Source organism: Cyrtonyx montezumae, unplaced genomic scaffold (assembly GCF_038088225.1).
Source record: "Cyrtonyx montezumae isolate F1298 unplaced genomic scaffold, pur_monq_1.0 scaffold_31, whole genome shotgun sequence".
Classification (NCBI taxonomy): domain Eukaryota; kingdom Metazoa; phylum Chordata; class Aves; order Galliformes; family Odontophoridae; genus Cyrtonyx; species Cyrtonyx montezumae.
In genome coordinates this window covers 2,779,500-2,799,341 of record NW_027072036.1, presented here as the reverse complement: position 1 = coordinate 2,799,341, position 19,842 = coordinate 2,779,500, and the positions used below count along the sequence as shown (strand labels likewise).

The 19,842-nt window shown below is 53.6% G+C and overlaps 2 protein-coding genes across 2 annotated transcripts in view; both read right to left on the bottom strand.

Moving 5' to 3' along the window:
- EPB41 (erythrocyte membrane protein band 4.1) overlaps positions 1-19,842 on the bottom strand; it is a 200,162-nt gene that overhangs the window by 173,568 nt on the left and 6,752 nt on the right. The window lies entirely within an intron of this gene.
- The window catches only part of RUNX3 (RUNX family transcription factor 3), a 25,795-nt gene continuing 6,401 nt past the window's right edge, over positions 449-19,842 (bottom strand). The window contains exons 4-5 of the mRNA XM_065744338.1: positions 9,868-10,032; positions 449-1,761 (exon numbers count right to left, since the gene is read on the bottom strand). Coding sequence (XP_065600410.1) covers positions 1,238-1,761; positions 9,868-10,032 — 689 coding nt within the window. The 3' untranslated portion in view covers positions 449-1,237. The remainder of the gene's footprint in view (positions 1,762-9,867; positions 10,033-19,842) is intronic.

Here is a 19,842-nt window from a genome sequence, read left to right as displayed (position 1 = left end):
GGTGTGGGTCGTAGAATCCTCAAGATTGGAAGAGACCTCTAAGATCATTGCGTCCAACCACCAACCCAGCACTGGTGGGGCAGTGTGCGTTGGGGCTCTGAGCCCCCATGGTCCCACAGTGCCTCCAAGTGCTGGTCCTTCAGCTGCTGGGCAGACACTCAGCGCTCTGGGTCACCTGGGGGAAAGGAGGGGATGCAGAATGACAGCTAGCATTGCTTCACGACCTTCCCATCGCCTGAGTCGGAAGCACTCCTCTCTCCAAATCTCAGTCGGAGCTTTCAGCACGCAATTACAAGTGTAAGCCATCCATTTATTAATAAAAATCACCATGAGTCGATGCACTCCGGGTGAAAACACAGGAAAGAATCGTAGCAGAAGTGGGACACTCTGCCACCAACTGAGATTCGCCGAGAGGAGCAAAGAATTGAACGGCGAGGTCAGGGCAAAAGAGCCAACAAAACAAAACGCACCTTGCAAGAAAAGTACGTCTCACATGTAAACATATGGGAGAGGGGAGGGCCTGCTGGGCACTGTGTCAGCCACGCTGCTGTTTTAAAGATGACGACACACAGAAATGAATTCAACCTCTGTCATCAGCAAGGATCAATAACAATCCCATCACAGCTCCTGTTTGCGTGGCTGATGCTGGCCGACCCGTGCTGTAACTTGTGCTGTAAACCTCTTTCTTTGGTGGGCAGGAGCCCCACACCAGTGGGAGGGAATGAGAGGAGACGAAGGTTTCTTTCCTTTTTTTTTTTTCCCTTTTTTTGTTTTTTCCTTTTTTTTCTTCAGTTCAGTCTTCTTGCTTCAGCTTGGATGATTTCCTGGTCTCATCTCTGGAGGGAGAAGGGCAAGCTTTCCCTCACTTCTGAGTGCTTTGTGTGGGGATGAGGGTGCAAGTGAGATGACCAAGAAGTGTTCGGCAGTAAACAAACATCTGAATCCACGCATCATTTTTTTTTCCCCCTATGTACAATCCACATATTAAAACCATATGAAAGGAACCACATCAAGCGACAAATTCAAGCCTTGTGGACGTTCGTCTTGAAATGTAATGTAGGTCCCGGCCCAGCATTGCTTGATGTTTGCCCGTGCTTGTGTGTAGAGGATTCCTCCTGCTTTGCTTTTGGTTTGGGAGACTTTGGTTTGCCTTTTCCCTAGGCATCATTTGCTGCAAAGGGAGTAATGTCACGGTGGCAGATCTGGTTAAAGCTCTCAGTGCCCAGCTACTACCCTTCTAGTAGGGTCTCCAGACCGACTCATCCATCCTCCCAGTAGTCGTCATGGTCGTTGGTGAGTTACTGTGGCTCCCATCCGCATCCACCCCATCGTTCTGGTTGCCCAGGTTGGGGTTCATTAAGTTGTTCCCCGCCGAGGCACTCGTACATGAAGAGAGCATCCGGGTGGGAGAGCGCTCTCCACCCGCCACCATGGAGAACTGGTACGAGCCTGATGAAGTGCCATAGTACAAGTGGTAGGGAGAGGGGTTGGCCTGGAAGGGTCCGCTCTGGTTCTGCGTGGAGCCGGGGTAAGGGGGCGGCAGGTAGGTGTGGTGGAAGCGCGTGGTGGTGGGCATGCTGGTCATGCTGATGCCCCCGATGCCCGTGGCGGAGGGGGTTGCGGTGTAGGGGAAGGCAGCAGACATGGCGCCGGGGTAATGCATCCGTGGGTCGGAGAACCTGGTCTCGGTGAGGGTTGGCAGCGTGGGGAAGGAGCGGTCGAACTGCCGTGGGTCCGAGAAGGGGCTCAGCTCTGACGTTCCTGTGGGGTGCAGGGAGAGAGCGGGCGGTCAGAGCGCCGTGCCGGCAGCGTGCAGCTGGGGCTGCGGCCACGCTCTGCACGAGGAATTAAAGCCAGAGGGAAAAAGCTTCTCTAGGATCTGCTGGGGATGAGAGCTGGGAAACTTAAATACAAAATAAAAATAAAAATCCTCAACCCAATCTTTGTTTAAGTCGCTCCCATTTCCTGTCCCGAAATGTGTTGTTTCCTACTCATGAAGGGACACGACTAAGCTGACCCCTCCAGGGGTACATTTGCTTCTGGCACATTAAAAAAAAAAAAAAAAGAAAAAAAACCTACCTCATAAACACAGAAAAAAAAATGTTTAGCCATGACATCAGCTGTGTAGTAAATAGATGGATGCAGCCCCAGACGGCCGCTCCCGAGATACCCGGTGCTGTGTACACACACACACACACGGAGCCAGAGAGGAAAAGCTGGAGTCCAGACCGGGCTGCTCAGCCTCTTGTGGGTGGCCTGTTCGTGCTGATACCATCAGGGGATGGAGCTGATAAACACACGGCTGAAAACTCCCAAGCTAAGGAGCCACAACATCCCCCCCCCCCCCGCTCGCTTCGCTCTGTGTATTTTTCTACATCCAAGAGGATAAAGAGAGTGAGAAATTCAGGCTTTCCTCTGCTGGGGGAAGGGAGCCCTGGGTCAGCATGGGAGATGTTGCCCAGCTCCTTTCTCTTGGGGGTATGGATGCACAGTGGGGCACAGAGGGAGGGGGAACCCGCTCCAGCAGCTCCTGTTGGGACCTAAGAGGTTTCTGTGCCCATCCCTGCTGCCCTGAGACCATTTCCTTGCACAGCCCTGCTCTGTGCTGGGGGCTCCTGAGGCAGAGAGTTTTGCCCTCCAAGGAGAGATGTGAAGTGCCGCTCCCTGCAGCTCAAGTAGCCCACACCAAGCTCTGGCACCGGCTGTGCGGGAGGGCACGGCCATAAAGGCCACTGCTGCACTGTTCTCAGCCTTTCCACACCACTCATGAAACAAAAACCTCCAGAAGGAGCAGTTCCAGCACAGGCTGAGGAGCAGCTCAAAGCTCACACTGCACTGCTGCCCCTCCTGCACGCCGTGCTTGGGTCAGTGAGCTTGGAGCTGGCTGAGAAATACACTCACAACTGTCCGAACCGAGCTGGTTTCACACCCCAGACCGCCTGCAGGATGCCCTGTCCCAGCCCAAAGCTGTGCTGCTGCAAAGCAGACGGCTCCAAATCCCCCAAAACGCAGAGTGATGCTCAGCAGCTGCCCCAGAGCCGATGATGGCCCCCAGCGATCGGACCGTGCCCCTCTGCTGGCTCCCACACACCCGTAAATGATACTCCAGAAAATGGAAAGGGAAATAAAACACGAGTGCTCGGGGCGCGTTTCCCTTCTGCTCTGCAACACTCAAAGAGTTCTTTAAAGGCTCCGTTTTCTTGGCCGGAGTTTGCACCACTTGGCAATTGGTACTCGCTGCTAATTCACACACAGGAGTGTGACAGCACTACGGGCTGCGTGCACCCTCATCCTCACCTCTGGGCTGAAGGCTCGCCTGGAACAAAACTCCATCTCTCCACTTCCTCCACCACTCTGAGACCACCCCACGCTCCACGCTGTGTTTTTCCCCCCACGACAGCTGAGCCGGGGTGCTCGGACAGCTTCCCGTCCCCACTGCCCTCCGCCGGTACCGCACCGTGCTGGGTGAGAAATGCCACGGCCCCACGGTGCTGGGGGAGCCCCGGAGCCGCCGGTCCGGCTGCCGACAGAGGGCACGGGGCCGCGATCCGAGGCCGAGGGGCCGCTAGAGGGAGCCGGGCTGCCGCGGGGAGGGGAGAAGCTCCGAGCCGCTCCTCACGTCGGGGCCGCGCTCAGATCCGACAGCCGCCCCCGTCCCCCACGTCCGAAGAAGGGCGCGGGGTGGGGATGAGGGACGACCCCACGAGGAAAATAGCCATCGCATGCACTGAGCACCTAGGCAGGAATTCAGCACGCTCCTCCAGCTGCACGCTAAGCAAACCCCGGGGGAAGAAACTGCACCCTCGGCCCCGTGCTCCCTCTTGGACGAATGTCACGTCGGGTTGTCCCCGTCCCCAGCGCAGCTCTGTGCCCCGCTCTCTCGCCGTCCAACCCCCATTTGCTTTTTTGGGCCCTGGCAATCTGAGCTTGAGTATTTCAGTTGTCCAGTTGCCAATCAAAATATTTGAAGGAAATGTTTATTTTCTTCTCGAAATCGCACCAGCTGCTGCACTAACTGAATAAGCCCATTTAGCTGTAAGAATTTAACCATTGTAAGAGGGAATTGAGCCCCCCCCCCAGCTACTCCAAAATCTGACCCAATCTATCAGCGGAAATGTCAATGTTTTGGATGGGAGTTTGGGGAAGTGAGGAATGTGTATTAAATAAAAGCCATGTAAAGGTCAAAGCCCTGATTAGTAATGCCACTGTCTCCTCGTTAGGGCCGCGCTGCCCAGGGGACCACGAGGCTGGGACACACCCCACTATGTAACTGTGCAGCTGCAATATGTACTTTGTGAGGACCCCCACGTCCCCCCGCTCACAGAGTCTGATAGAAACGTGCCCTCAGCCCATCTCCAGATACAGCCACCGTGGCTCAGGTGTCACAGCAGCTCTGTTTTCACCCTGCAGAGCTGGTGGGTGTTTGCAGCAGCGCTGGGAGCCCTCGTGGGGCCAAAGCAAAGCGATGTGTGGGACCTGAGTGACTCCATATCACCCCCAGGACGGCTCTGTGGTCCCCACTTTGGAGATGTGGAGAAGGTGCAACGATTTATTCCCTAAATCAGCAATAAACCGAAGCTGCAGTGCCTGTCACAACAGCCACAAATCCACGTGGTGTGTGGTACACAGAATAAAGGGAACTGGACAACGTGGGGCTTTCTGTGTGCCCAGAACATATCAATATCTGCAGCCTGGCCATGTATCACCGCTTTATTTATACGCACATACGTGCCTTGCAAAATTGTCATGAAAAATTTAGCCCGAGGGAAAGCAAGCTCCTTTCCTGCCTTCTGCCATGATGATTGACGACAGCATAAACACTAATGATATTTTATGCTTATGTATATAATATGCACTCGTGCGCGAGACGGAGCGGGGGCAGAAATTCTCTCTCTGTCTGCACCTCCTGCTCTTTTTTTTTCTCCCATCGTTTCTACGCTGCTTGGACGGCTTTTTGGCATCTTTCTGACCTCTCCCTGCCTCCTCCCCCTGCTCCCAGGGCTCCGTCCCAGCACGAAGGGGGTGGTGGGTGAGGATGGGGAGAGGTAGAGCTGCAGGGGAAGGGGCACTGGGTGCACTGAGCCCCCCAGACCCAGCTCATCTCTAGACCAGCACTGCTCTCCTGCCACCCACAGAGCTCCCACGGCTCTGTCACACATGTGAACAAGTTCATTTGTTTCCCAGTCAGAGCCAACTAAAAAAGAAAACGGCCTCTTCCTCTCACCCCGCAGAAAATAGCACGAGTTTTATTTTGGGGGGGAAGGGGGGGAGGGGGGGGGGGGGAGGTGTTGAAAAAAAAAATAAAAAAATGAGGGTGTGAACAGCATCCGTTGTTACACACCCATGGAGCAATTGTTCTGTATCTGATAGAAGCAGCTCACAAACCCGGTGCGAGTACTTCCTCTGCAGAGCCTTGAAAGGACAAAAAAAAGCCCGAACCAAAACGCGTCGCCGCGCGGTGCTTATCGCCGCATCGCCGGGCTCCTCCTCGAGATCGCCCAGCGCGTTTGCTCCTCGCTTTTCTAACCTGCACGCCCAGCACCCCGCGGCCCAGCACTGCTTTCTGTCCACCCCCACGAAGTGCTCTGTCTGGGGGGCAGCTCCCACTTCCAACCCCCCCCCCCCCCCCCCCCCCCCCCCCCCCCCCCACGTCTCAGCCTTCTCTTTGAGGTTCGCGGGGTGTTTGTACCCTGGCCCACCCCTCCTTGCCCTCCTGTCCCACCCTTACAGCCAGTTGAGCCCCCCCCCCCGACTTTTCTGTGCCACCACCGCTGACATCAGCTCTCCCCATCCCCGCTGTTTATGCCCTGGATGTATTTACAGAGCAACCCGCTCCGCTCCCAGCCTGCCCTCTGCTAGACTAAACAAGCCTGCTGCCTGTCCTCCCTGCCCCCCCAGCCCCCTTCCCTCGCCATCCCCGCACTGCCCCGCACGGCTGAGCCACGAGCTAACGAGCTAACGGTGCTAATTGGAGCGGGTGGGTGGGCCCGAGCGGGAGCGGACCCCCCCCTTGCAGCCTGCCCGCGCTCTGCTCTTCACCTGCATTCAAAGAGCATTAAAAAAAAATAAAAAATAAAAATAAAAAACCCCAACAACAACATTAAAACAAGCCCTGACGACGTAAAAGGAAGCAGCAGAATTTACAGCCCCGCCTGCAGCCAGACCACCGAGGAGCTCTGCGTGCACCCGGGATGCTCCCAACCTGAGCCTCCCTGACCATCACCCGGAGCACCCATCACACGGCGGCTGTGTTAGGGGGGGTGGTGTAAAGATGGGAGCACTGGGAGCCCGAGAGGAGGCAGGAAACCATCCTCGGTGTGTTCCTTCCTCCGAGGCTGAAGCCGAATCCCGCAATGTGTTTTCTTCCCGCTAATGCTTGCCTGGCTTCCTTTGGAAACAATTTAGCCTCTGCCCACGGTAGAATGTTTTTATCCATTAAGAAACGGATATTTTAAAGAAACCATAAGTCGATCTGGACAGGGATTAGGAAGCAGCAATTCGGTGTATTTGCTGGGCCCGTAATTCAGGACTTAACCTCAGAGCAGCCACGTTGCATTTCGGAAACAATGGGGCACTCGGCAGCTATGCCAAGAAGCTGCTTAAAAGTAATCTAATACTTTAAAATGTATATTTAAAAAGAAAGAAAGGGAGAGAGAGAGAGAGAGAGATTTTAACTTCAGCTGCACGCAGTGAAGTGCTCTGCTGCTGTGTTAAAAAACGCTGCACCGGCTTTGAGAAACGGGTTGTTGAGAAACAGATCACAAACCCAACTGGTTCAACTGGGCAGTGTCCAGAGGAGGAGAGCTGAGGCACCGAGGGAGGAGGGATGCAGCCTGAGAAAGCATCCAGCAAATGTCTGCGGTGCTGCGGGCTCAAAGGAGCTCTGCTTTGCTGCAGCAACGTGCATCCATCACAACAGCTCGCTCTGTCACTGCACCCAGCGAATTTAAAATCACTTTGCAGTGGTCCCCGTGTACACAGATCCCCTCCGTGCTGCCGGGCAACACACGAAACTCCTTCTGAGCAACTGGAGATGTTTCCAGCACGAGGCCAGAAGGCAGGAGCCGGCCGCCTGGGCGGTCCTCCTCTGTTGCAATGGGAATGAAGCAGCTCAGCGTGGAGCTGCTGGAGCACGGGCAGGGCAGCCCGGCTGTGGGGCCGTCTCAGATCTCCCAAAGGACGTGCCTGTCACCAGCCCACTTCCCCAGAGCAAGGAGCCCGAGAGGCGGCCAGCAGCAAGTTCCTTTTAACATCTTGCTTTGCTTCTGAGAGCTACTTGATTTTTATTTTTTATTTATTTTTTTTTTACTTTTATTTAAAGCTCAAATACAACAGTTGCAATGAAGTGAGCACGCAAGGCTCTGGCATCGCGTGCCCCGTAATCAGGAACCGTTTCAGGCCGTCCTAATGACAGCGTGGTGCCTCGCTGCAGAGACAAGAGAGCCAGGATTTCAAAACCTCGGATTTTCCAGACCTCGCTGGGGGAGAATTGGGCCAAACCCTCCGTGGAGGCCAATGGCTGTGCCCAACCCACCACACTGCGCTCGGGTTTCTCATTCTCTCTCCCAGTGCAGTGAAAGGGGCCGACGAATACAGCATTTGCAGGGCTGCAGATGTCTGTTCTGTTTGCAGTCAGGAGGGGGAACACAATGGTTCCCTGCTCACCTGCAAGGAGCCAAGCAAGGCTGGGGCCTCTGCAATGAACTGACCCTGGGCAGTGGGCACTGTGCTCCAGGCACAGCCCTTGGTGCCCATCGGTGTTCTCCTGCCAGGAGGTGCTGCGGTGAGATGCTCAGCATCACGGTGAGAGCACTTTGCAGGAGCTATTTATAACCTCCAGGAGCTGCTCCACCGAAAGTCCGCAAATGGCTGAGGGCCAGTTCCTCTCCCATTTACACCAGTGCCCTTGGCGTGATCCCCACTGCAGCCACAGGGGAGGACAGAGCAAACATCTCCAAAGGACCTCAATTCATCCAAAAGAGAAACCCCATCTCCTAAGCTTCTTTCTGCCTCACCACCTCTACGTGCCTTCCTAGAGGACCCAAGGTCTGCTTGCCTCTCGGTGGCTGAGGCTGTCCTGAGCCCTCCAGCTCACCAGTTTGGCCACAGGAGGATTAGAGATCACACACACAATGTGTTGGGTCAGCAGAACTGGGAGACCAACCAGCCCTGGGAGAGGGGACAGGGAACGGGGACAGAAAGATCGGCAGCACCCACTGAGGGACAGTGGGAACTGGTGAACTCCAGCCTGCCCCGTCCATCCCTCCTAAACGAGTATCTCATTATGCTTTTGCTAATCAGCTTCTCGTCTGTGTTACCTAAGAACGTGCCAAGTCGTGAGAATTACAGGCCTGTTAACTCCCGTGTTGATCTTGGCATGAGGCAGGCTCCACTTGCTCGGGTAAAAATTACGATCTTTGTGAATAAGCTGTGTGTGCGAGAGCAAAAGGTTTCTTTTTTTACATATGATCATTATTACCATCGGTTCTAGCTAGCACTGTGTCAAAAGGGCACGGCCAAAATGAAACTCACAACGTCGATCCTGCTCCCGGTTACGCTGCTAAGAACAGTTTTAAGGCAGTTCCTCCAACTCAGGGACAGCAGAGCCAAGAACTTTGCAGCATTCCTGGTTCTTTGGATGCACTCTGCGGGGACGATTGGGGATGGCTAATTCTGTGCGTCTCCACTCCTGCTGTCACTGTGACATTTGGGATCCGGGCCCAGGCGGTGACATGCGGCCCGTCCCATTTTTCTTTCTCTATTTGTGTCACCCCCTGATTCTGCGCTCCAAACGACGCTCTCTGGGTTCCTGGCACTGCAGGGGACTGTGCTAATTTAAACTATTCCCCACCACCACCCCAAGGAATCTCTTTCTTTATTGTGCAGCCAATGAGATGAGTCTATAAAACTCAGTCTCTCTCTCTTCTTTGAAACGAAAATCAAATGATAATCCTACACAGAGCGTTCTCGCCGCTATCAGTTGAAATCCCGAGCGCAAAGATTTGTGCTTCAATGAGGAATAAATTCAACTTCCTTTGTAATTTGGGGTCTCAGGGGACATTTTCGAACCTGTTTTGGTGCCTGAGACAATGCACCAATGGCTCTGAGGTGTTCAAACACCTACGCTGCTTCTGAAAACACAGGGCTCTTGAGATTTCCATCCCAAACCCTTCCAACAGAGACAATTTTAGACCAAGACTCAAAGCACGCGTCGCTTCTGTGACACCCCTTCGATCTCAGTTTGTACTCGTGCTGATTCTCAGAGGAAAGCAACACCGAGATGAAAAACAGACAGGAAGAAAGACGGGCAACGTGCAGATGGGAGAGCAGCTCTCTTAGCAATTACGGCAGTGCAGCAAGCTGGGAGCTGCAAGGCAGCCAGATCGCTCCAGATGCAATGCCTACACCTCGGGGACGAAACTCCAGTCCCGACCTCTTCCCTGGCAGCTGCCAGGCAAGCACGCGGAGCACCCGAGGGCTCAGTGCCACCGATTGCACACAGGGGAAGAGCGAAGGCCACGCGTGCGCCCACGCGGGTGTGTGCATTGCATACGTGTGGGGAATGAGGAGCGAGGCCGGGCTTGGCATCAACGCAGTGCAGTGAGATAAGAAACCATCTGGATTAGCATGTAAAGTGTGCTACACCCTTCATAGCTGATGCTTCACCGTCTGCGCCGTGCCTCCATATCAAAGGAGCGACTGGATCCCGAGCACGTCGCTGAGCTCTCCCAGCACTCCCAACTCGAACTGCTCGCTTTAACAGCAGAGCTTGGGTGAAATCACAGCTGTCTGCTCACCCAGTGGGTGCGAGGAGGATCCCGGGGACAAAACCCCCATCCCGAGCGCGGAGCCGCACGTCAGCCTTACCTTGGATGGGAGTCTGAGCCTGTGACCCAAAGTGGCTCGGGGTGCTGAGGGACCCGCGGGGGCTGGGTGTTGTTGGGGTGACCCTCATGGACTGGCGCAGCCGCTCCAGCTCCCCATAGCGTTCGGCGAAGGGTTTGGTTTGGTCTTCTAGCTTTTGTCTGTGCCCTGGAAGGTGGCAAGAGAGGATGGTGTCCAACTCGCTCCCTTTTGGTGAGCAAAGCACTGCAGGAGCCCCCTGGCTCCACGACAACGGGAGAAGCAGTGAGGGAAATGCTCGGTAGCATTTCCTCGGTGCACCCAGGACAGCCCCTCGTCCCACTGCAGCCCCTGCCCAGCTCTGCCCATGGCACCATTCCTCGGCCGCTTTGCTTCGTACTGTTCCTCTTCTCCCAGCCCTAAAGCAGCAGCTAACGAGCATTTGCAAAGCACTCCCAGCTCCTTAGGTAGCAGCTGCTGGAACGGGGCAATAATAATTATTAAATTTATGCTAATAGGCCTGAGGCAGGAGGCACATGAAGTACACTTGATACATAACTTTCACATTTTACTCCATTAATCATTGCCGAACGGCTTCACTCTCCCTGGGCTGGATTCCAGCCTCAGTTACACCCGCACGAAGCTGGAGGGCCCCACATCTGCTTGGCGTGAGCACGGTGTCAGTTCACTGCAAAGTTGCAGAAGGTCCCCAGACATTCCTCCCCTCCAGCCTGGCATCTGGAATGTCCCCATCTTGCCTCTGCTTGGCTTGGGCTGTGCTCCCAGGCTCGTGGAGCCTCTGGGCTGCTCAGCCCTGACTCCAGCATCAGCTCCAGCCCCACACTCTGGTGCCCCCACGTTGTTCCCATGCACAGCTCCAACCCCAGTGCCAATGTGCTGATGCCAGAGAGCAGGATGTGCTCTGAAAGAGCTTCCAGCAGAAAGCAAAACCTGAGGGTACTCTGAAAGTGCATTTTCTCTGCTGTGTGAAGTAAACCAAGGAAACCTCGAATCCACACCATAAGAGATCTCATCTCCCTGTGCCCTGAGACCTCAGACATCTCTGCATTATTAAAGGACCCTGGGAGATGCAAGTGGCATCTCAGGAGATGGGTCTGCAGTGAGGTGTCTTGCTTGGGCCACATCCCATTATCTGAACACACACAAGAAGATAAACAGGTTTAAATACATTTTTCCTCTAGCAGCTTACCCAGGCAGGGCTTAAGCAGCGGATCCAAAAGGACTATGAAGACCAAGTTGCACAGAAATTTAATGGAAATGTAATTCTCTGCCTCTACCTCAGCCAAAACCCCATCCTGCAGCAGGATTTGGCACGAGACAGAGAATCCTGAAGTGTAAATCAAGTGATGTTGATAATGTTTTTTAATATTACTCAGCTGCACAACTGAACCAAGAGCTGCACACAGCCATGCTGTGATGCACTGCAGTCCCTGTGCCTCCTCCAGTAAATAACAGTGCCCCTTAAAACAGGATGGTTTGTGTGCAGGCCTCAGCCACTACCAGCAAAAAAAATCCCAAACCCAAGGCCGTCCTGATAAAAAGAACGTAGAAAACTCGATGTGGATGTAAGCCAAAGCAAACACTGGGGCTGGTGTAGGAGGTGAGCAGTGGTGGGGCTAGGACCCAGCCAGGTTCCCCAGGCCCTCTCTGGTCCTTATGGGGCATGCCTAACTCCATCCATGGGGCTGGGTTGGGGCAGCACTATGTCATACAGAAAAAGGAAGCGAATGAGTTAAAAACCACCAGCCCCACGGACTACCAGCCCTGCTCGGTACAAGCTGTCTCCCCAGCACTTCCTGCTGCTTGTCACCGAGAGCTGGGGACGTCAGACTTTGTCACGCAAGAGAGAATTGCTATTAATGGGTTTCTTTCATCAGAACAACCTGAGCTTTTTCATTTCTGCAGCGGTTGGCTTCATTAAAAGCCCTTCCCCATCTGCCCACAGCTGACATGCAGAGGAAACCAGTGCCGTCAAACGAACAATAGCTCATACCTTAGAGAAAAGGAAGGTGGTTTCGAGCTTAACCCGGGGACTGACTCAAAGCCTCCTGAAGTCAGTGGGTGGATTTTCAATTGACTTCAAACAGCGTCAGACCTCAACCCAAGAAATCAGTCAGAGGAGCCTTCAGCTCCCTGAATCATTTAACGCTGACACTCTGCATCGTGACGTGTAAATTTGGACAGACCACCTCAAATTCTGGTGCAAGAATGAGATCTGCATCAGCCCAGCAAATGAGCAATCCCACCGAACACCTCCTAGCTGGGAGACTGTGACTTTTAGGCCAGTAACAGGGAGCATACTGGGAGTCTGGGGTGTCTCCTTGGAAAGCAGACCGCAAAAAGCCAGTGCTGTGCCCAATCTCAGCCCCTCAAAGCTCATTTAAAGGCATGCTTCTACGTTAAAAGATCCCAAACACCAAACAGACCCTTCTCTTCCTTCCAGAAGAACAACCTGTTGTGCTATGGGGGTGTATGTAGCACTCAGCAAAGCACTTTGCTTCCCCAGGTTTCCGAGGTGCGAATACAAAGCTGACCAAAAGTAGAAAAGGAGCTCCAGGAACGCTGTGGTGTGAATGATACCCAACTCTCAGTGCTGCTACGTTGGTTTTGGCCCAGTACAGATGCTGGGGGGCCTGGCCTGTGGTTTCTGTGTGTGGGGGGGCAGATGGGGCCATGGCCAGGAGATGCAGGGGCTGGGCAGAGTGCAGCCCCATGCTATCAGAGGAAGGGGAGCAGATGGTGGGAAGTGGCTTGTCCCTCCCCGGGTGTCTTGCTGAGAAGCACTGGCAGCAAGCTGGAGTGAAGGAAGTGCAGAGCATTTCAGCTCAGGGCGGGGGGTGTTCATTAATACACACATTTGCTGATCATTTCCTTCACTCCACTGGAGGAACAGGAGACAGTAGTGTGGCCTGGGCAAAACGCCTCAGCTGTGATGTGCTGTGGCAGCTGCAGCTGAGCCCCAGCAGTTGCACATCCCACTGTGTGCACACCAGTGCCCACCAGCTTCCTTCCCAGCCTCTGCTCAAGCACCTGCCCAGCTCTGCAGCCCAAGCAAGGAGCAGCCACACAGCCTGACAGCTCAGCCTCTACCTGTCCATGAGAGCAGACCGCGAGAAAGCAATCAGCAGCGGATAAAACTCCATCTCAGTGCACAAAACACCTTCCAAATCCTTCCCGAAGCTCTCGGAATAGGTACTTCAGAGAGACGTGCCCATCCTCCGCAGAGGGTTGAATTTTTTCCCAGTCTGAGCCTCGGCTAGACTATCAAGTCCCAGCATGAGCTCTGGGAACAAGCCACATGAGAAGCACCTGTGTTATGGGAACATCAGGCCTGTCCCTCACAGCAGAGGGCTCCGTGGTTTCATCTCTGCATACCTACAGTGGGAGGACTGGAGGGGCACCCACCTCCAGCTCAGGGCTCAGCCACGGGAAATACCCAGCCAAGAAACACACAGCGGGTCCCACAGCCACCAGCGGAGGGAAGGAGAGGATGGGGAGCTCTGCAGAGCCCTGGTGAGCAGCAGCAGCAGCTCACTGCTGAGATCCCACAGGAGGAAAGGAGGAAAACATTAGCAGGGACTTCTTCTGCTGCCGAACAAAGTCAAGCACAGATAACTCATTATTCCCAGGCCTGAAGTCGGCCCGCTTACGCCGTTTGGAAAGAGAATCAGTCACGGCGAGTCTTTGCTTTGGTTTCCTCTGGCTTTCGTGAGACACTGCTGCTACTGTCTTCCTCCAGCTTTGAGAGAAAGGCGAGTGTGTCGCAACGCACCCGCATGCTCTGGCAGAGGATTTACACCGACTCCAACGACGAAAAGAAAATAATATTGAAAGGGGGCGGGGGAGAGAATTTAGGGGGGGGAAAGAAAAAAAGAAAAGAAAAGAAAAAAAAAGCTGCTAATTTAGAAAGCTTTTTTAGCCGGTGGTGGTCTGAGATGAATTGGCTGCCTCTAAAAGGCTGAAAATAAATATCCCTCTTTTTGAAGAAAACACGCTGGCTCGCGGCCAGCTGGCAGGAAGAGCAGAGATACGTTGCCCTTACAGTAGGTTGTTACTGTCTGAAGCTGCAGCAGTGGGAGAGATGTTCATTATAGGCAGCCTGGTATTGATTAGCTGCTTTGCAAGCCCCTCATCTCCTCTCACTTGTGGGTTAGGCCCTTGGCTTCGCCTCTGCCTCCATCCCTGCCCACCACCCCGTGGCAGGAGGCCACGCTTCTGATAAACCCCATCGTACTTGCAGCCTTTCTGACACCAGCACACCCCCAAATTCAGCCCTCTGGGAGGAAAACAAAGCAGGAAGGACTTCCAGCAGCTCCCAGCAATGCAGGAGCTGTGGCTCACGGTCAGATTGAAAGGAGCATCGCAGTCATATTTCTGTTTAGCTTTGGTACAGACCCCCAAGGGACACGGGTTCCCCATTCCCTGGATTTCTGCAGGAGGACTGAGCCTGAGATATGAAAACGCTTCGCTGTGCAGGTGGGAATCTCAGCAGTAGATGGGGTAAAGCTCACCAGGTCCTCCCATCCTCAAACACCCCTGAAAAGTCTGGCTCTGAGGCTGCAGGGTGATTTAAGGAGGGGTTTAAATGTCTTGACTAAAGACCTGAAAACGTCACACAGCATCACAGACCAACAGATCAGCACATGTTGGGGGGAAATACTGCAGCTTTCATAGCAAGGTGCAAAACACACCAAACTCCCTCACCGCTTCTGCTCCCATTTCCAGGAAGGCAGAGTTGGGTCATGGGCTGCGATCCAGTTCTCACGGAATTAGGCAAAAAAAAAAAAACCCAATTCAAAGATTTCCAGGCTGGGTGCTGGGGAGGAAGCAGACAGATCTCAAGCACATCCAGCTGGTATTGCCTCAGTCGAGCCTGAGATCAGATTTCCAAATGCATACATTAGCTGTCACTGCACAGATCGGTGGAGTTATGCCAGTTTACAGCAGGCAGTGAGTTAATGCCTGCTATCTAACAATTTGAAATGGAACCTGTGTGGTACCAGTATAGCTGGTTTTTCCCATCTAATAACCTGTTCCATTAGGGCAAGCGCATCAAATTCCTTTGGGTGACACTGGTTAGGATTAGGATACTCTGCCCTGGACAGGGAGGATCATCTGCTGGGTTCAAATCCGTGTAAGGAATGTGCAGTGTTACAGCTAATGCATACGAGATGTGCCTGATGCTGCAGGACCAGGCAGCAGCCAACTGGATGCAGGAGCTCTCACCAGCCAGTCCTGTGCTCCCAGTAACACCACGCAGATCAGATCCAAACTTTCCCAAGGTTTGAGGATGCTGAGCCTTGGGTTTCCCCTTTGCCCTAGGACAGAGCTGGAGCGGAGCCCTGACATTTGAATGCTAATATCCCCCAATCCCAGGACAGCTCCAAGCTCCATCTCCAGAGACTGGCTGGTATGTTGGATAATTACAGCTCCTGTTGAGCTTTGCCAGCATGCTCAGTGCAGCACCATGAGAGCCCCAAAGCAGATCTACCTGCATGGTTCCCCTCATCCTCTGCTCAGTGCTCCTCCAGGGCAGCAGCAGCAGAGCTGTGGCCCCACACCAGCAGCCCTGACAGGGAAGCACAACCTTGGCCCCATCAAACTGCCAAGGTCCTTGGAGCTATGGCTCAGAGGCTGCAGCACTGGCCTGCTCCCCATTTCTGGTTTGCTGCTCCTCCCTCTCCCACTCAGTACGTAGATTCGCTGGAAAGAGTAAGATAAAATAATACAAAATAGCTTCTAAGCACCTTCCGCTGCAGGATATGATTTATCTCTGCCAGATTTCAGAACAGGTGATGGGTCTCTGGCAGCAAAGAGTGGGGTCTCAGGAGCTAAATTTCATCTCACTCTGAGTCAAATCCTCTTCCTCCCTCCACCACATCATTGAAGTGATTGGTTGTGCTGATAATGCCTTCGAGAGGGAGAAACGAGACGTGTCCTGCCCTGATATCTGATGCGATCTTGTGGTTTTGTTTGATAGTTTTGGTCCTTTAGCTGCTATCTTCCCTGAAATGAAACTCGCCTTTTAGCATTGACTTTTTTTCAATCTTCGACCCTTAGCTCCTCCTGAGCTTGCAAATCCTGCCCGTGGGGAGTGGGGCTGTGCTGTGTCGATAAACACACATGATGCAGCCCCAACTGCAGCTCAACCACCCTCCCTGACAGCAGCCCCCACACCGCTCACTGCCCACCATGCTGTTGGATCCACTTTACAAATAGGGCCAAACCCCCATCACACCGATCCGCCCCTTTGCAAAGCTCATAACATCCTCAGCACAAATTCTCCTCTTTGGAGCTGGAACTGTCCTGGCACACACATCCCCTCCTGCCCTATCCCAGCTCATCTCTCAGCTCCACCAGGCTCATTTATTTTGCTGTTTATCTGTGCACACCCAACACAGCCCTGCGCACGTCCGAGCACCACCGATCCTTCTGGAAGTGTCCTTCAACACACCTTTGCTCCCCCAACACCCCCCATCCATCAGATGATCCTTTTGCTCCTCTATAACCCCTCCCAAATGCAATATCAATGCCCTCATCCCCAATCCCAACTCTTTCTTATTTTTGCAAAGCCAGAGCAGGATCAGGTATGCTCTCCTCTAGCCGAGAACCGTGCCCTGGGGTTTTCCAAAGCCTTCAAAAGCAGGAGGTGTTGCAACCAATTTCAACAAAGATTCTTTGTACACCGTGAGCAAAAAATAATTTCCCCTCTCTGCCTCCCAATGCTGCTTTGCTTAGAAAATATCGGTCGTTTTCAAGTGAAATGATTTTGCAGTTATTATGCACCGGGTGATTATAAAAGCAGAGGTGGAATGCGCTACATGCAGCAAATAAAATAATTAGAGGAGCCAATTTACCGGAGCCCGTGTAATTTGGGTTGCTCTGTTACTACTTCTTTCAAGGCTGGGGTTACAGGAGGGGGTGATGCAAACCCACAGCTGGGGGGATGTTGCCCTCCTGGAAGGGCTCGGAGGTCCATGCACTCCTCCACTCCGTGTTTGCCACCCCTCGAGCTGAACCCCGACTCTTGCCTTTGCCCAGAAGGAGTTAACAGAGTAGCAGTGCCTATAAGAAATTAGAGGAGGTAGTTTAACATAATTGCCTGCCATGCATGTATCAACAGCAGTCCCGAACTGCCTCTGCAAGAAAACAATGCCCTGGATGGTCTCAGCAGATACCAAAGGGTTCAGATTTACCCGCTGGGATCAAAACACATTAACGATGGGAATACAAACAGAGAAACTCTGCTCCACAGCAAGTACTGATCTGCATGGACTCCTGCGTGAACTCGGCAGCTCGCAGCCCTGCACCGCTTCCCCACGACCCCAGCCCAGCCCAGCCCCAAAGGAGGGGGCACCGGGAGAGCCTTTGGGACACCCAGCCATGTGCCGCCATCACCCCGGTGCCTGGTTTCATTTTGCTCCGCTTGAAGAGCAAATGGGACACTCCACCGATGCCACGGTGTGCCCAGAGCCCCTCCTGCTCCTCCAGGTTGGAGCTCCTGATGGGGTGGGAGCAGAGAGCCGGGACCCCCCCCAGCACGGATGGGGCTGAGGCAGCACCAGGCGGCCGCCACGCGCCTGGGGCAGGCAGCCCAGAGTGCAAGCAGGAAATTATCACTAAGCATTTCCTCCTCTTCCTCCCCAGGGAAGGGGACAGCTCTGGAGAAGTGGGAAATCAGCATAGCTGAAGCGCGGTGCTTGAAATTAGAACAAATTAAAGTGATTTTATAGTGGGCAAGTAACCGTCCCAGAAGCGTTGAGGTCGTCTATTTTTCTCTTCTTTTTTATTTTCTCTTTTGTCCTTTTTTTTTTTTTTTTAAACAGTTCCTGGACAAACTGGGAAACATTTGTTTATTTATATCTCACCAAGGACAAGCAGAGGAAAAACACGAAAGACCCTAATAATACCCCAAACTATCACCCCGTGGGAGCACTTGAGCAACAGAAACACAAGGACATCTCAAACTCAAGTTTCACGCATCCCCATGAGAAACCCTTTCAGCCCACATAAAGATCTGCAGTCGTACAACCCTGGCACGACGCAGCTCACAGCACGGCCTGAACGCAAGCAGGGAAGCGATCTGCATTGCTCAGAGGTAACAAGAACATTCCTGCTCCATCTTCCCCTCTTTTTTTTCTGCTTTTCACTCTCGCCTCGATAAAGGGAAGTCCCAAAGAGGTGCTCGTTGTTAAAGGAACTCCCAAGGACTCTGAAATTTGGCCAGAAATCGCTGATGATGTTAAAAACTGGAAGTCTGTGAGGAAACAACCAACTCTGCTGTACACCAAATAGCATGAAGATAGGATGCTGTAAAGAATCAGCTTTGCACAGGGCAGCTACACCCAAACATAAGGCAACAGAAGTGGGTGCACCCACAGCCCCAAATCTGTGGGGACGGGGCTCAGCTTAGGGCAGCACATCCTACAGGGGACACCTGGCAGCTCCAAGTTGTTACTGCCCCTACAGAGCTTATTCTGATGAAGAGCATTGCTTGGATTTTCCCTTTCCTGAGTCAAGCAGGTTTTCGGTTTCGCTGTTTCTAGATGCAAATCTCAGACTGCTCTGCAGTCATGGGGATGGGGGGGCCGAGGGGGGGCTGTGGGATTGCTGTCCTCACCATCACAGCCCCATACATTTTCCTCCTCTCTGCCTCGAACCAGAGGGACTGACTGAGAATCAAAAGCAAAACCCCACAGAAGAGATCCAACGGGATTGGAGAAATAAATAATAATAATGATTCAGATGCACCTCCAGAGCCAAAAAGGAAAGAAAAGCACCTCAGGACTTCTCAGGGTGGGCTGTGGTTGCTGTATTTGGGGCACACTGTTACCACCACCAGAAGAAATGGGGCTGGGGGTATCCGCTGCCCCTTCAGGTGGGTTCTCCCCATCCCCAGCTCAGCCTTCCCTCTATTTTTGGGGGCCTTTCCCCCACCCCCCTACCTGCAGCCATGACCCCTCAGCATGTGGGTGCTGGTACACAACCTTGCACCCCCTAACCCCCACCTCTCCTGGAGGGAGAGGCGTCACCAACACCTCGCTCAGGCACAGAGAAGGGACAGGAAGGAGGGTTTCCACCCTCTGCAGACTACAAGCTCTCGATTTCCCAGCTGAGAGAGCGTGGCCGGGCTGCAGCTCGGCCTGACGTCGCACACGGGGGACAGGCAGGGAGGGAAACCCTCAGCCCATGAGAACATCAAAGCAAAACCCAACGTGGTTCTTGGAAATGGCTCAGAAACGTGGGAGGTGAGAAGCTACGTGCGTGCGGGGTGCTGGGGGTGAGCGGAGCTGTGGCTGCAGCCCATCCCCTGCATCCAGAGCAGGCAGTGTGCACATCCAGCACGACCCCGCAGTGTGCTGGGGTCAGTGGGGTGAGGGAACCCCATGGGTCGCCCTGCACGTCTCCTTGCTCACCTTCCCATCAGTGCAGGAGAAGAGAGTATAAAGCTGCAGAGCAAAAGCACATGGGTACGTGCCCAGAGTCCTGCTCCGTCCCCACATGCTTTTTGCTGGGGGAGGGTGGGAAGGGGGAGGAAATAAAATAATAATAATAAATAGAACACATCTCCATCCCCAAGTTTCCCAGACCTTTCACCAAGTGGTCCAGCCCTCAGCAGGGAAGCAGAAGGCACTGAGCACCCTGGAGTAGTCACCCAATGCCCTCCCCTCCTCCCCAGCACCCACAGCCTGAGGGCTGGGTGTGCTCCTGGTGACACAGCTGCACACGTGTGTGCTGCCCCATGGGGCGGCTATGAACAGGTGATCTGCTGTGCTTGGGTTCCCCTCACTCATCACCACAGTGGCCAAGCAAAAACAAGGGGTTAAGGGCTGAAAAGGCTTTATAAAGCCAGGGGACAGGTGTTAAGGAAAGCTGTACAGCAGCAAATAAGAAAGGGGAGGAAGGGAGAGAGAGAGAAAGAGAGAGAGAAAGAGAGAGAGAAAGAGAGAGAGAAAGAGAGAGAGAAAGAGAGAGAGA